We start from the raw sequence: 14,583 nt of genomic DNA, 5'->3' as shown, positions 1-14,583 counted from the left end.
GCCCTTAGAAGCCATGGGTGAATGGGAAGGCCAAGGCTGCTTTGTTCTGAGGTCAAGGGCCGTGGGGGAGAGTTGAACACAACAGAAATTTACAGGACCACATGAGGTGAGAGATGGAGAGGAAGTTCCTTACATCATGGCAAAAATAAAATGCTAGAACTGAACCTTATGAAGCCATTCTCAACTGGTGGGTCATGACCCATCTTCGCTGTTATCGTCTGTTTCTCTCTATTTTTAGATGTACTATCAGTCTCTAGTGTTTCAGCTCTCTTTGGCATCATTAAGTGGTTGTTAATTGGTGATTAACAAACAAATAGAACTTTCAAGACTCTTAGTTTTAATCATTCATTTAAACTGATTCATTATTCAGAGATTTGGAAATTGACTGCAAAGGCGAGTGACATGTTCACAACACTAGATTTGTCACAATCGATATAACCCGAAATTGAAAACAATGATAAACGGTAGTGTTTAACTAAAAAATGTCAACATTCAACTACAAAAATGCAATACAAAATGCTTTGCAGGGAGTCTGAAAAAACACTGAACAGATCTGTTGATTCTTCTTATTTGTGCATCCATTTCCAAATGCACCTTTCTCACTTTTCCACTAATAAAAAAGTACAGTAGTGTTACTGTTGTTTGAAGTTCCATGTAAATGTTTTTATACATTAATATGGTGATCTTTCATGCCATCCGATACCGTCACTTTACTATAGTAGCACCACAGTACTTCTTTGTGTCCCCATTAGACATTACATCTTACTGGAATATGCTCTCGCATATGAAATGCCATCCACAAACTGCACATATAATCGGCCTTTTAATGGTCTTGGGAAAAAGATGCTCAGTCTTGGAGGTTTGGAGGTGGCGACTCTCCAAGACAATTGACAATAGCCTGTGTAACCTCTTCTGCTTGAGTGACTTAATGGCTGCTGTCGTATTGTATTGTTTTGAGGTCAGATCCAGGACACCTGCTGAGAGCAACAGTAACTGAAAAACAATGATCGTTATAGCCAGTTCCAGTTTGATGACATCTGAGGGTCATGTTTTCAAGTCATTAGTTCTGTTTGCACTGTCAACTTCTCCAAACCCATGTTGTTTACCTGCATCATGTCTTTAATCAGAGCGTGTAGGGAGAGAATCGAAATGGATCGCGGGTAGGGGTGTAAAAATGCAGCAACGTTATTATGATCTGATGAAAATGGAATGCATTTTTAGAATTAATAATCAATTAATTTTCACATATTTTATTTGAATTTAAGAATGATTAAAATATGGCTGGTTGATCATTTTTTGACCTTTAGACAATATTATTTTCCCAACATTTTAACCAAACTGCTATTATAACAAAGTAGATTTAAAATGTGAAGTAAATAGTAAAAAAAACTAGATTATAATTAAGGCATTTTTTACACATTTCATTAAATTAACAAGGAATAATAATATTTTATCATTTCAATTTATATGCATCAATACACAGTATAGAAATATGTACAATACATAGTATAGCAGTTTTATCCACATATGGTTTTACTAAAATATTTTAATATTTAAAAAATGCCAGATTGTGACTTCTGTGTACATTTTTGAATGATACATTTAAATTGTTAAAATGATTTGAATTATTAGGAATTGATTCATTTAAACAGATTCATGGCAATGAATCAATCCTCTTTAGGAAATGTAATAGCGAAAAAAGGCTGCATTTATTTGATCAAAATAGTACAAACAAACAGTAATATTGTTAAGTATTATTGCAAAAAACAAAAAAAAGTTTTCTATTTTAATGTATTTTAAGATGTAATTTTTTTCCTGTGAGGCAAAGCTAAATTTTACATGTTACATGATCATTCTAAAATGCCGATTTGCTGCTTGCAAAACATTTCTTAATATTATTAGTGTTGAAAATTCAGCATTTATTTGGAATAATATAAACATTTCTTAATATTATTAGTGTTGAAAATTCAGCATTTATTTTTGTTAAATAAAAGGATTTTTGTTAAATAAAAGGATTAATATATTTTTGAATACTTTTGGTAATATATATCCAAAAAATATTTATTATATCGACATAGCCCTAATCATGAATCAGACCAAAATAACTGAATCGAATGAAACTTTAAAATGCCTGAATTGAATCATTAAGATCGTTGAACTGAATCATTATTAGAGCAAATATTTACATCCCTGCTCACAAGGTCAAATGGCACAGTAGTGTTTTGTGTACATGCGCGTGTCTGTTTGTACAGCAGAACTACTCATGATCTGACAGCACAGAGAGATGGTGGGAGGAAGTGACAACAATAGTGTGTGTGACCCATTTTATCCAGTGCACCTACAGGCAGACTTCACAGCATGTGCTTTGCTGGACGCAGCTCGGGCTGTGCATTTCTAGTGTGGTTATTGCCAGAACACCTCAAGCAATACATGACACTTACACAAACACAGACCACTGTTCGTTTGAATATTTTTCTCTCTACATCCATCCTGGTTGCTTTATTTAACAGCCATGTGGTTTCACCCTTCACACACACACACTAAGCCTTTCTTCATGACCAAAGCCAGCGCTGTTACTATAGAGACGCTACCCACATGATGGTACAGACTTTGACAGCACCACTTTGGAATAATAAGCCTCTCTTGCTCTTGTCCATATCAGCACAATTCAGCCACGTTCAAACGACAGCTGACGATTGCTAGCAGTGTTACTATGGTGACCCACAACCATCCGCTTAGTAAAAATGTACTGGTACTGGTAATGCATTTGTATTTGAATAGCATGAGGTAATGCCTATTTTCAGACGATTAAATACTTTACAAATAAAGGGTTGCTAATTTAGTTTCTGTTTTGTTACCAGTCTTATTTATAAGAATGTTCTAATAGTCAAGTAAGATTGCTGTGTATATGTAAATTCCTATTTCTAAGAATATTAGTTTCTCTATTTAGTTTATATTTTTTGTGCCTTATTTTTATTTTTTTATTAGTCATTTTATAGTAGCTTAGATGGATGACTACAGATTTATTTTATTTTTTATTTTATGTTTGAGTGTTTTTTTTTTTCTTCTATTGATATTATCAGCCAAGCTAAACAATAGACTGATATTTTCATTTTAAAATAGATTTTTAATATTGACAGAGGCTAATAACCATTTCTGCTTTGTTGATAATTGGATGTTAGTTTCCTGTACAAAACTTTTAAATCATCTTTTAGAAGTCTAGATGTAAAGTTGCATGCTTTCTATTTTTTACTTTCTATTTTTCTATTTTTTATTTTTTTTTTGCTTTCTTTTTTTGTACATTTTAAGTAAATAATACATAAAATAAGTGCCTGTTTATCTAGCTAGATTGTGATAATTGTTTCTTTATTTTTGGCTGTTTGGGGAGTAAGACCTGAATGTGCTCCAAATGACTACATAAACACTCATGTAGTGGTACATGTTGCAATATCAGCATTACTCAAATAAGTGCTATAGCACAAGTTAGGATAAACAAATGCCTTCTGTGGTAAGTTTTCTCTTTCTAGAGAACTAATGTCATGGCAAAGCATGCATTTGTAGATATTCTTGATAAGCAAGTTAAAGGAACACTCCGACTTTTTGGGACTTTAGCTTATTCACAGTATCCCCCAGAGTTAGATAAGTCCATACATACCTTTTTCATTTCTGTGCGTTCTGTAAGTGTTATTTGACGCACCCACCGCTAGCCTAGCTTAGCACAAAGACTGGATGTGAATGGATAATGCTAGCATAGTAATCCCAATAAGTGACAAATAATGCAACATTTTCCTTTTTTACATGTTGTGATCTGTATAGTCACAGCGTGTACAAATAACAAGGCTATATGAGACAGAGACCATTTTTAATCTTATAAATACTGGGAACTATATTCTCAACTAGGCGTAGGAGCACAGCTTATGTTACTTGGGCGGAGCTAAATTCGGGCTACTTGGGCGGAGTGATTTAGCGCAGCACCCGAGACGCGCCGTGGTGAGGAGCAGAGAGTTCGCTCAGAGTTGGAGTAATAGAGTCAGCAATTACTAGATAGTACATTTATAGTGTACAGTCATGGGTGTTCGCTGTATTGTAAAGAGCTGCGACAATAAACAGGGGAGACTAGGTAATGTGAAAGTGAAAGTGACGTGACATTCAGCCAAGTATGGTGACCCATACTCAGAATTTGTGCTCTGCATTTAACCCATCCGAAGTGCACACACACAGAGCCAGTGAACACACACACACTGTGAACACACACCCGGAGCAGTGGGCAGCCATTTATGCTGCGGCGCCCGGGGAGCAGTTGGGGTTCAGTGCCTTGCTCAAGGGCACCTAAGTCGTGGTATTGAGGGTGGAGAGAGCGCTGTACATTCCAATACAATACTATGATGTTTCATAGAATTCCAACCAAAAACGCTGACCTGATGAATCGATGGCTACTTGTTCTGGGTTTAGTTCCAAACACACCTGTAAACACCATCACGAAGTATTTCGTTTGCTCTGAACATTTTACTGTAGACGACTATTTTGAAAAAAAATGCAAGTTGCCACACGGACCATGAAACGTGTGCTAAAGGATACAGCCATCCCATCGATAATAAAGACAGGACAAATTGGATCACCTGTTGCTGCGGTGCGGTAAGTGTTCCGTTATGTTTTGAGATGACTAACATTAGCCATACTGTAACAGTGCCATGCTAATGTAATATAACCTAAGTAGTGACACTATTACGTGAATAGGGGCTCCGTGTATCCCCTTTATTGTTATTATTGTGTTGTTGTGTACACACTGTATCGCTCAATAACAAATGAGCGGCGCTAAATGTAACTCTCAGGACTAATACATTCAACTTGCTAATGAATTGGAGGGGGATGGGCAGTTTTCTTTTTTGAGAAAACTGTTTGTGAAATAGTAGGCTAACGTTACTGTCTGTGGGTTCATTTGTGCAAAAACTATTTGCCTTTTGCTATTACTTTTCCCCATATTCTTGGCTATTGTAATGCAATTATCTAACATTACTGTATTATAAGCTGTTGAATATATTAGCTGTAATAAATTGCATTTCAAATATATCAATTCCTGTAATAATTCTTTATACATTTTCTGTGATAATTATTAATCAGGATGAGATGAGTGTTCTACAGCACTTTGTAACTCCTCGTCTGTGTATCCTGGCTCAAAACTATATGGTTCTGGATCTTGGTTTGATACACAGTAAAATTCCTCTGAGTCTGACATTCCTCAAAGTCAGCCATGATCACGAGTCACGTCTTAGCTAGTTAGTCACGTTTGTTTTGTTTACGGAACCATCAACAGGGCATCTCGTGTGCTGCGCTAATCACTCCGCCCAAGTAGCCACTCCGCCCAAGTAACGTAAGCTGTGCTCCTACGCCTAGTGAGAATATAGTTCCCAGTATTTATACGATTAAAAATGGGTCTCTGTCTCATATAGCCTTGTTATTTGTACACGCTGTGACTATACAGATCACAACATGTAAATAGGAAAATGTTTGCATTATTTTGTCACTTATTGGGATTACTATGCTAGCATTATCCATTCACATCCAGTCTTTGTGCTAAGCTAGGCTAGCGGTGGGTGCGTCAAATAACACTTACAGAACGCACAGAAATGAAAAAGGTATGTATGGACTTATCTAACTCTGGGGGATACTGTGAATAAGCTAAAGTCCCAAAAAGTCGGAGTGTTCCTTTATTCTTGTTTACTGAGGTTTGTTTCTACCAGAGTAACTCAATAACACATTTATTATGTACATTAGACTAGCATGCTTGCAGTGCCTTGGCTAAGCATTCATATTTGTGTACTTGTAGGCTTCTGGCCTTAAAGTCTTTGTTAACTGGCTGAACTTGGCGCAGCTCTCACACGAGCTGAAAAAGCCTTCCTACAAAAACACAGTTCATTCCTACATCACTCGTTGCCATGGTTGCAGAACACTCCCCATACCAGAGAATTCCTGCCTGGAGGTCTCATGGATTCTTTGCATTTATTTACTGCAGTCTGCAGTTTAGCTCTACATGAGACTGACCTCGTAAACACACGGCCTTTCACATCATTACTGGACTTTATTTCAATTCATTTACATGTTAATTAAAGACATACTCTTAAAATCTTTCGTGCACTACTTTTATTTCTCTTGCTGGTCAGACAAAACTAAAAAATGTCAGGATAGTTAAATTATTGTACTAAAATCCAATTTTAAACAGCAAAAGGTAAAACCTTGGCTTGAGGTGAATAAAAGTATATTGAACAACTAAATATGAATAAAACAAGTTTCCACTAGTTGCACATTTGCTAATTCCAGCTGATCCAATGTGTCTTCCTTTCATATAAGCCATCCATACTGTTTTTGCTGTTTTCATGCTGGCTCATGCATTTTCATAATCCACAGCATTTGGGTTATGGCAGCTCCTTGTGTGTATAAGATTATAGTGCAGACTCATGGCTGACATTAAATGGCCTTTATTCTCCATTTCTGTGTCAAGTGTCAGGACCCCAGTGGGTACGGAAATGCGCCATGTTTGTGAGAGCGATGAGCCTGGCAGACATGTCCGGTAAGTGCCGCTCCGCTTCGCTAATGCACTTCACACACAGGATGGGATCAACTCTGACTCCATTTATACAGTTATGAACTGAGCAAGAGGAACAGTAAACTGATAAAACACTGCATTAAGATGATTCAGATGCATTTGACGAAACAGTGTTTGAACCCATCCTCTTAACTTTGCATGTTGCTTTCTCCTTACAGGGTCTCATTCACTCACAATTGTGGGTTTTTTTCTTTTCTACCCTCATTCTACTGTTGAGAAATCCAGACTATTCTAAATAAGGGAGGGGGTGTCTACAGCAAGAAATTAACATAAGTAATAAGCATGTCCATGTAAGGGCCTTCGTACACCCTCTCCTGTACTAACCATTTGTCAGTCTCTTCAAATGCTTTTTTTTTTTACGTATCCAATTTCAAAAATAGCTATATGCAAAAAAAAAAAAAAAAAAAAAAAAACTCTGAATTTACTATGAATTTAGACTTAGTAAGTGTCATTTAGTTACTTTTTTATTTTTATATTATATAACTAAGTGACATCAAATTTATAGTCAAATTTAATTCAGTAACATATTATATAATGCTTCATTATATTATGTTGTATTGTTATATTAATTTTATTAATGTTGTTCTGTTTATTGTGAATTTCAAATAATTTCAAATAAATGTAAGTGATAAAATGAACTTGTATATCTGTTTTCAAATGAAAATGATTAAAACACAGGTTGTACACATAAATACATGCATATGCATGGTTAGTGAATGAGACTCATTATATCTCTTGTTTGTGTGTGCATGTTTTGTGATCTGTGTCCCTTTTTGCCTTCCCTTCTGTATCTTACTTCTGATGTCTGACTGAGTTGGAGCTCTTGTTTGTGAGTTGTCTGTGCGTATCTTCCGGAAAGCAATGGAAAAGATAGATAAACTGTGTATAGCATCCACTGGTCATTGATTATCGGATGACCAGAATAGGCTTTGTGTTCTGATGTGTAAATATGCAGGTTCAGATGGGATTTTCAGAAGTTGTGGCCTCTAGAAAGGCAAAGCATTTATTTCAGATGGAGGGATAAGGAAATGGTGATCGCATTTTAAAGTCACCATGAAATCAAAACTGACCCGATTTACCTTCTTAAGGCATATTGCGTCTTATCTCTTTGCATTTTTGGCTGATGTCATCCTTTTTTATTTTGTAACTCCTTTTCTTTAACCTATCGGTCTCATTCAGATATGTAGCATCCATTTTTATCCTGTTTTGCTCAGAAATATGATAGATTACTGATTGTGTCAGCCTGTTGAGAACTACAAACAGAGGCCTGCTAGATCAACGCTGAGGATTTTTTTTATCTTAAGTCATTCAGCCAACAGTTTAAACGAAGGCTGCACGATCTGAGGAGGAAATGTATTTTTCTGATTAAAAATTGCCATTTAAAATGCAATTTAAAAAATCCAAGTGCTTGTTTATAGGGCCAAAATTTTGTGATTAAACATCAATATGGCTATAAAACAACACCAGCAATAATGATGATTGTTATTATTATTACTACTGAATAAAAACTAAATAATTGCAATAGTAATATATACTCTAAATAAAAAATAAATAAAAAATCAAGTACTTAAGAAACATAATATAGTAATTTTATTTTACATTACAACTGTAAAAGTACAATACTAATACTTATTGCCTTCTTAATATCTTAATTTTTGAATGTTGAACTTTTATTTTGAACCACAGCCTTATTGATGAGCACACTAAGCCACTAAGGCATATTGCAATTTTGTTTATATTTTGATTAATCGAGCAGCCCAAGTTTAAACTGGGACATGTTTATGTTTCTTTACTGAACTGTCAGGACACACCTAAATAAGAGCGCCTGAACATCCCTAACATGTCCAAAAACGAGTGTAGAGAATGGCACAAATGCTCTGTCATCCGAGCAGCCCTTCTCTTCCTGCGAACAGCTGAGGAGTTACAGAGGCCTGGCGTTAACCCAGCGTTCAGATCGCCACATCAAATATTCAACAGGTGCCTCTGAACGTGAGCTGTTTGTGTGTCTGAGACGGTAAGAAAGGCGAGATAGATGAATATGTGAAGAGAGAGTGTGTTTATGCTTATGGGAATATCCAAGGAAAGCCCACCTATCCGCACTTATCTGTGGAGGGTCCAACCGCAGGAGAATGAACTCGGATGCATCTGAATCGGTGAAACGATGAAATAGGGAGGTGATGACCGCTAACGTGTGGCTAGTACTTGACCTTGTTGACCTCCATAGTTCTGCCTCACAGTATCAACAACAGAAGAAATGTTCAAGAGGAAGAGAATGCACAAGGTATGAAGCAAGGAAGATTCAGAATTTGAATGTGGAAATATTTACCTAGTTGGCTCAGGGTTTAATTGGTTAGTTGGGTAATGGATTATGAATTTGTGTGCTTTTGTTTTTAAGACGTAAGATTTGAATCAGCTTTCAAGAGCAGCTTACTGTATGTTGTATTCAACAGCGTCTGTCAGAGAAACACAAACCAGTCATGGAGAACACATACTGTATGAGGTTACCACAAGAGAAACGGCATGGATTAGTGGTTTTCCAGGCTTACTGACTAGTAAAGAAGGTTTGATGTGGTAGAAAAGAAGACTAGTGCAAGTTTTATCATTCAGCAGAGAAGAGGTGCACTAGAAAGACGTGGTTGATTAGTGAGTTTCCATTTCAAGTTTATCTCAGGTGAACCCGTATGCCAACCGCCAGGTGTGTTGTTTGCTGTAAATCCTACAGCGGGTCCGTCAGGTGCGTGTTTGCAGAACATTACTGCAGCCTTGGTTAAAACCAGCTACGTTTACCGTCGCTACATGCAGTAATACCCACAGCATTATATGTGGAACACTTGAAGGTTGAAATGTAGTTTTTTTTTTTTTTTACTGTGGGTTGAATAAAAGCTTGCTGCCTCTTCGGAGATCCAGTTTAGATTTTGTTTTAACACAATATTCAGAAGGGAATACTTACAGGCAAGCGTGACTATTACTGTTGCTTATCCTCATGGTTAGGGATTTGACAAACCCTGAGCCATATCTAGAAACTAAAATGTCTTGGGCCGAAAAGCAACCATCCAGAACACCATCCAGAAGCATAGCAACTTTTTTGCAGCAAGCATTATTCTTATTTTCCTTCTGTATATATGTTCTAAATTACGTTGGCTATTTAAAAAAGAAATGCATTTATGTTTTGATGAAAGATTGCTGAATCATATTCAGTAAGACATGGGACATGTATTAAGAATGTAAATGGGGTCTGTTTTTATTTATATTAAGGCAATGGAACAAAAAATAGTTTTGAATGTTTTTAAACAAGATACACGATAGTGTCTAAAAATGCTGATTTCACTGCAGGAATGTTGACTACCTCAATAACCCTTGTGTCAGTCAGGGACAGAGAGGGAACGTTTCTTAATAATGACTGACACACAATCAGTGTGACTCCAGTTGATATCTTCAGACAGGGCTATGCACGGTGGTGTAAGTGTGCAATACATTTCCACTGGTTTATAGGTGAGGCATTGGCAGGCAGCTCTTCTCACTGTCACTGATTTGGCAGACATCTCTCCTCTGAGATCTCAGCTGATCCTCAAGCCGTGTGCTGTGAAGGCCGAGATATCAACGGATTGAAGAATGTGTGCTCAGTCCAAAGCTGAATGTAGAGGTGGGGTTCTGGGAGCAGGTTGAGTCAGAAAAGAACATTTTATTTTTAAATGTATCAGAAGCAGGGCTATTATATTTTTGAAAATATTTCTTTTTTTTTTTAAATTACTTTCAATTTCTGTTTTATTTAGCTTAATTCTTCCTAAATACTTTTTGTAATTGTCAGTTGGCCAATTTTAGTTTTTTAATCACTTTTTTGTATTGAATTCGAGTGCTAATATTATTATTTTTTTATTATTATTTCTAGTCTCTCTACTTTAAATATATATGGCTTTAATTATTTGTTTTAATTATACTTAATTTTTCTCATTGGAAAATTTTATAATTAGTTTTTACCTGTTTTATTTTGTTTGTATAATTGGGGAATTTTAGTTTTGTATTATTGTTTCTAAGTTAATTTTTTTAGTATTTATTTAGTTTTTTGTATTGTTTTCAATGACTAGTATTAGTTTTAGTTTCACTCTTAATTTCACTGTTTTTTGTTTTTTTTTAATCTTGGATTATTTTTTTATTTATTTTCAGTTTCAGTTTAGATTTTGTTTTATTTTATTCATAGATAGTTATTTTGTTCATGTTATTAGTAAATGGCCAGTTAAAAATTTTATTTTGGATTGTATTTTAAAGTTTTAGTTTTAGTTAGTTTTTCCTGTTCATTAATAGTTTTTATTTAGTTTGTATTTTTGGAAAACGACTAGTTTCAGTTTGCTTTTTATTGCAATTCAGTATTAAAAATAAAATAATAAAATACTTTGCATATTACAAGATCATTTTCTCTGAGTTTTTGTTGATATTTTAGTGCATGTTTATAGCTTTAGATTACTAAATGTTTACTTATTCTTTACAGTGCTAGTTTTCTTCTTTCCAGTTTTTGTAATAGTTTTGATTATCAATAATAACTGTGATCAGGAGCTGGTCAGGTAGAGGTTGACAGAAGTGATTGTATCTTTTGAGGTCGGTGTGTCAGTGCTTTTAGCTTTGCTTCCTTGTCTCCTCTAAGAGTTGCAGCATGCAAATCAAACACAATATTTGTTTACACCTGTGCCAGTGCTTTGCCGTCTGCTTAGTTATAGAATTAAACACACATACTGAGAGGTTCATTGTTATCTTTGAGATTATATAAAAATAAATTAAGTGCACACACATCTGCTTGCTTAACAGTACAGTATAGGTTTAATACTTGTTTAATATGCTTATGCACTACTGACCATTTCTAAAGGTTTCTTGCCCAGGGGAGAGCAGCTAGCAATAAAGGTAAGTATGACAGAACTGTCCGACACCTCCTTTCTCCCGTTCTGCCACATTCACAGTGCTTAAATCAATCTGATCATCACCTCTAAAATGATTGGCTTATCAGTATGCAGGCCTTTCCTAATTTGCCATCCCTTTGTGGAAGAAAACAAGGATTGCATTGCGTAAAGCAGCAGGCAGATCCACTCTTGTCATCCCTCATTCCAGTGTTTAAACTCATCCGTGACTATCTGATGTTGTGCAAACCTAAAGGAGGGCTGCAGAGATCTGTGCTTCCCCCGAGGGGTTCGAGGAAGTGCTGTCTCACAACCAAATGCTCCCGTGGCGGTGTTTCCATCGAAACCGCCTGTCAGGTTGATGAAACTCAAACAGTCATCATGACAGGTCCGCTGTTATCAGAACTAATCTGCATGTCTTAGCCATAATTCACCAGGGCTTTTATTCATCAAAGACAAGCATGAAAAGAAGTAATAAGGGAGAAAACATCCGGTGTGTACGCAGCTCTTGCTCTAAGGCACAGAGCGCTGTTTTGTAATGCTGGAACTCTAACGCTGAGTGTCTGCACTGAACTTTTTAGAGCTGCACGTCACATCATGTTTACTAACAACATCAGCTGTAAGCTTGAGGCAAAGCCGACAGTAAAATCAATGCAGTTTTCAACAGACTTTTTGCTGTTCAACAGAAAATCAATTGGCATTATATTTGATTTTGCATATTTTATAATATAATATTAATGAAATCATTTTTGATAAAATGGTTATTGCTAAATTATTTTTTTTTTATTTTGATCTTTTTATAATATAAAATAGGCCTACATTTTTATGTGTGATGCCTGTATTTTATATTTTGTTTGTATGATTGATTGTATTGATATATCTTCTAAAAACTCTCTATTTTTTTTTTTATTTGCCATTTATCTATACAATGTACATATTCTCTTATACTGTATGTTGATGCTCTTTTCGCTTGCTGTGCACCACCATCAATCACAAATCTCAAATCTTATTCTCATTTCCCATGGAGATTTGAAAATGGCCACTTAGATCACACGCTGATGGTCAAAGTGTGAAGTTGAACCCATGCTGCTCTACACTGATCACCCATTTTGAAAAAAAATGTTTGGTGTAAATGCTTGGCTTTTATTCTAAATGAGACCAGAGGTCAGCAGACAACAGTCCTGGTCTCTTCATAAGCTTCTTCCTGCTCCCTTAGTGCTTTTCTTAGTGTGATTTGAACATTAAAATCAAAGTGACTCTTTGAATCTTCAGAGAATCTTTTCTGTAAAATCACTGCTGATTTAGGATTTATAATCTATTTTCTCTTTGAATTCAGATGATGCATACTTTTGCTGTCGAAACATGGATGACTTTGATCTTTGTGTTGTTGCGTGGACCCATCAAAGCATAAAAATAGTTTCTTCTACCCTCCTACCTCATTATACAGGCTCGAAGCACTGATAATCTGGAAAGTTCTGGGGAGCCTGGGACCCGATCTGTGGGAGCCTCAGCCAACTTGAAGGGGAAGATGAGCAAAAGGTGAGAAAGTGAAAGTCTGAACATCAGTAGTTTTTAAGCTAGAGCTTTTGGTGCAGACAATGACATACATTCATTTGATGTCAGAATATTAAATATGGCCCTGTGAAACCCTTTTTTTTTTTTTTTTACCTAATTCTGGTTTCCATTTAAATTTTTTGGGATTCTGTTTTAATGATTTAATAAAATTTTAATAACAATAACAATTAACAATATCAGTGCCATACGAAAGGCTTTTATTTTGTGGTTTTTTTTTTTTTTTTCCTAGATTCTGTTTTATGATTTTATGCAAATGTATTATCAAAATGGTGGTAATCACATTAATTCATTTTTAGAATTTGTCAAGCAAAGTGATGCACGGATATTTACTATGAAAAATTAATATTGTGTAATATTCCTTTAAAAAAAAAAAGTTTTAATGAGTGAGCTAGAGCATCCTCATATATGAGATCGCAGACACTGAAAACACCATGAGCGTCACATGTGTGTATGAGTATGTGTAGTAGACATGTAGACTTGATATCTCAATAGTAGTCTTTTTGCAGTTTGATTAGGTGTATAGCCTTTTGATTTATTAATCTAAATTTTGTCAAATTCCTTGACATTCCACATTGTACAGTAATTTCCATTTTTATGACTGTCCTTGTTTTCCACATCAGGGAAATCATAGGGCTCTATTCTAAAGCAGCTTTCTTAACTAAGGTTCCCACCTTGCAACCACACCCTTGAAGTGTAACACAGACCCTCAAACTCAGGTTAAGAGCAAGCAATTGTAACAAAGAGTAAAATAGCCTTAAAGGTTTAAGACCCAAAAGAGACCGACTTTATTTTGGTTTAATAGTTGATGAAGTGAAGGGCCACTTCAGGTTTGTCGAGCTCTGAACACACTGTAAAACAGGAAGAACTGAGTTTCACTTCCCTCTGAAATAACTGATAATGGGATGCAAAGTTTCCCTGTGGTGTTTATGAGTAGCTTACTGAAAGCTGCGAGTAAGCTATTCATACCGAAAGCTTCTACATTCTGTTTAACTTGAAAATACAAACTAGAGCTGAAGGAAATGTACATAGTACTGTCATGCGTGTGGGTGTTGCAAGAGCACTGAGAAGGCTGTAGGATTTTTCTGCGTGATTTGTTGTTTTCCAGGTGTAAATCCTAAGGCTGAGCAATAGTGCCTCATGTCATAATGACTAATTTGATTAAACAGATAAATTAAACCTGGTTTTGAAGTTTTCTCTACGTGTAACTTATAACACACACAGCTCTCTGTGATGAAAGTGTATTGTGTGTTAACTCGTTTGGTCCTTTTCTTGTGCTTCCAGGCTTTCTGTTGTGAAAGGTCACTTCCCCAAGCTTGTTGACTGTGCCCACTTTCACTATGAACATGTGGACTTCAGTTCTCTCGAGGTAAGATCTTGTTAGACAGTTAGAAGTTTCTTGGCTTTCCAATAAAATGTTAGGTGCAACATCATATTGAAGGATCACATTTATGCACAAAATATGTAATTTGCTGCTGTAATGCTCTGTTCATAATAAATCGATATAAAGAATACAATTTT

General features: G+C 35.7%; 1 protein-coding gene across 1 annotated transcript in view; it reads left to right on the top strand.

Annotated features, from left to right (window-relative positions):
- LOC109087749 (rho GTPase-activating protein 33-like) overlaps positions 1 to 14,583 on the top strand; it is a 50,341-nt gene that overhangs the window by 11,951 nt on the left and 23,807 nt on the right. The window contains exons 2-5 of the mRNA XM_042773113.1: positions 6,500 to 6,568; positions 11,463 to 11,497; positions 12,938 to 13,029; positions 14,347 to 14,431. Of these exons, the coding sequence (XP_042629047.1) occupies positions 6,500 to 6,568; positions 11,463 to 11,497; positions 12,938 to 13,029; positions 14,347 to 14,431 (281 nt within the window). The remainder of the gene's footprint in view (positions 1 to 6,499; positions 6,569 to 11,462; positions 11,498 to 12,937; positions 13,030 to 14,346; positions 14,432 to 14,583) is intronic.

The sequence above is a fragment of the Cyprinus carpio genome, chromosome A16, assembly GCF_018340385.1.
Source record: "Cyprinus carpio isolate SPL01 chromosome A16, ASM1834038v1, whole genome shotgun sequence".
NCBI lineage: Eukaryota > Metazoa > Chordata > Actinopteri > Cypriniformes > Cyprinidae > Cyprinus > Cyprinus carpio.
This window is presented reverse-complemented; position numbering and strand designations above follow the sequence as displayed.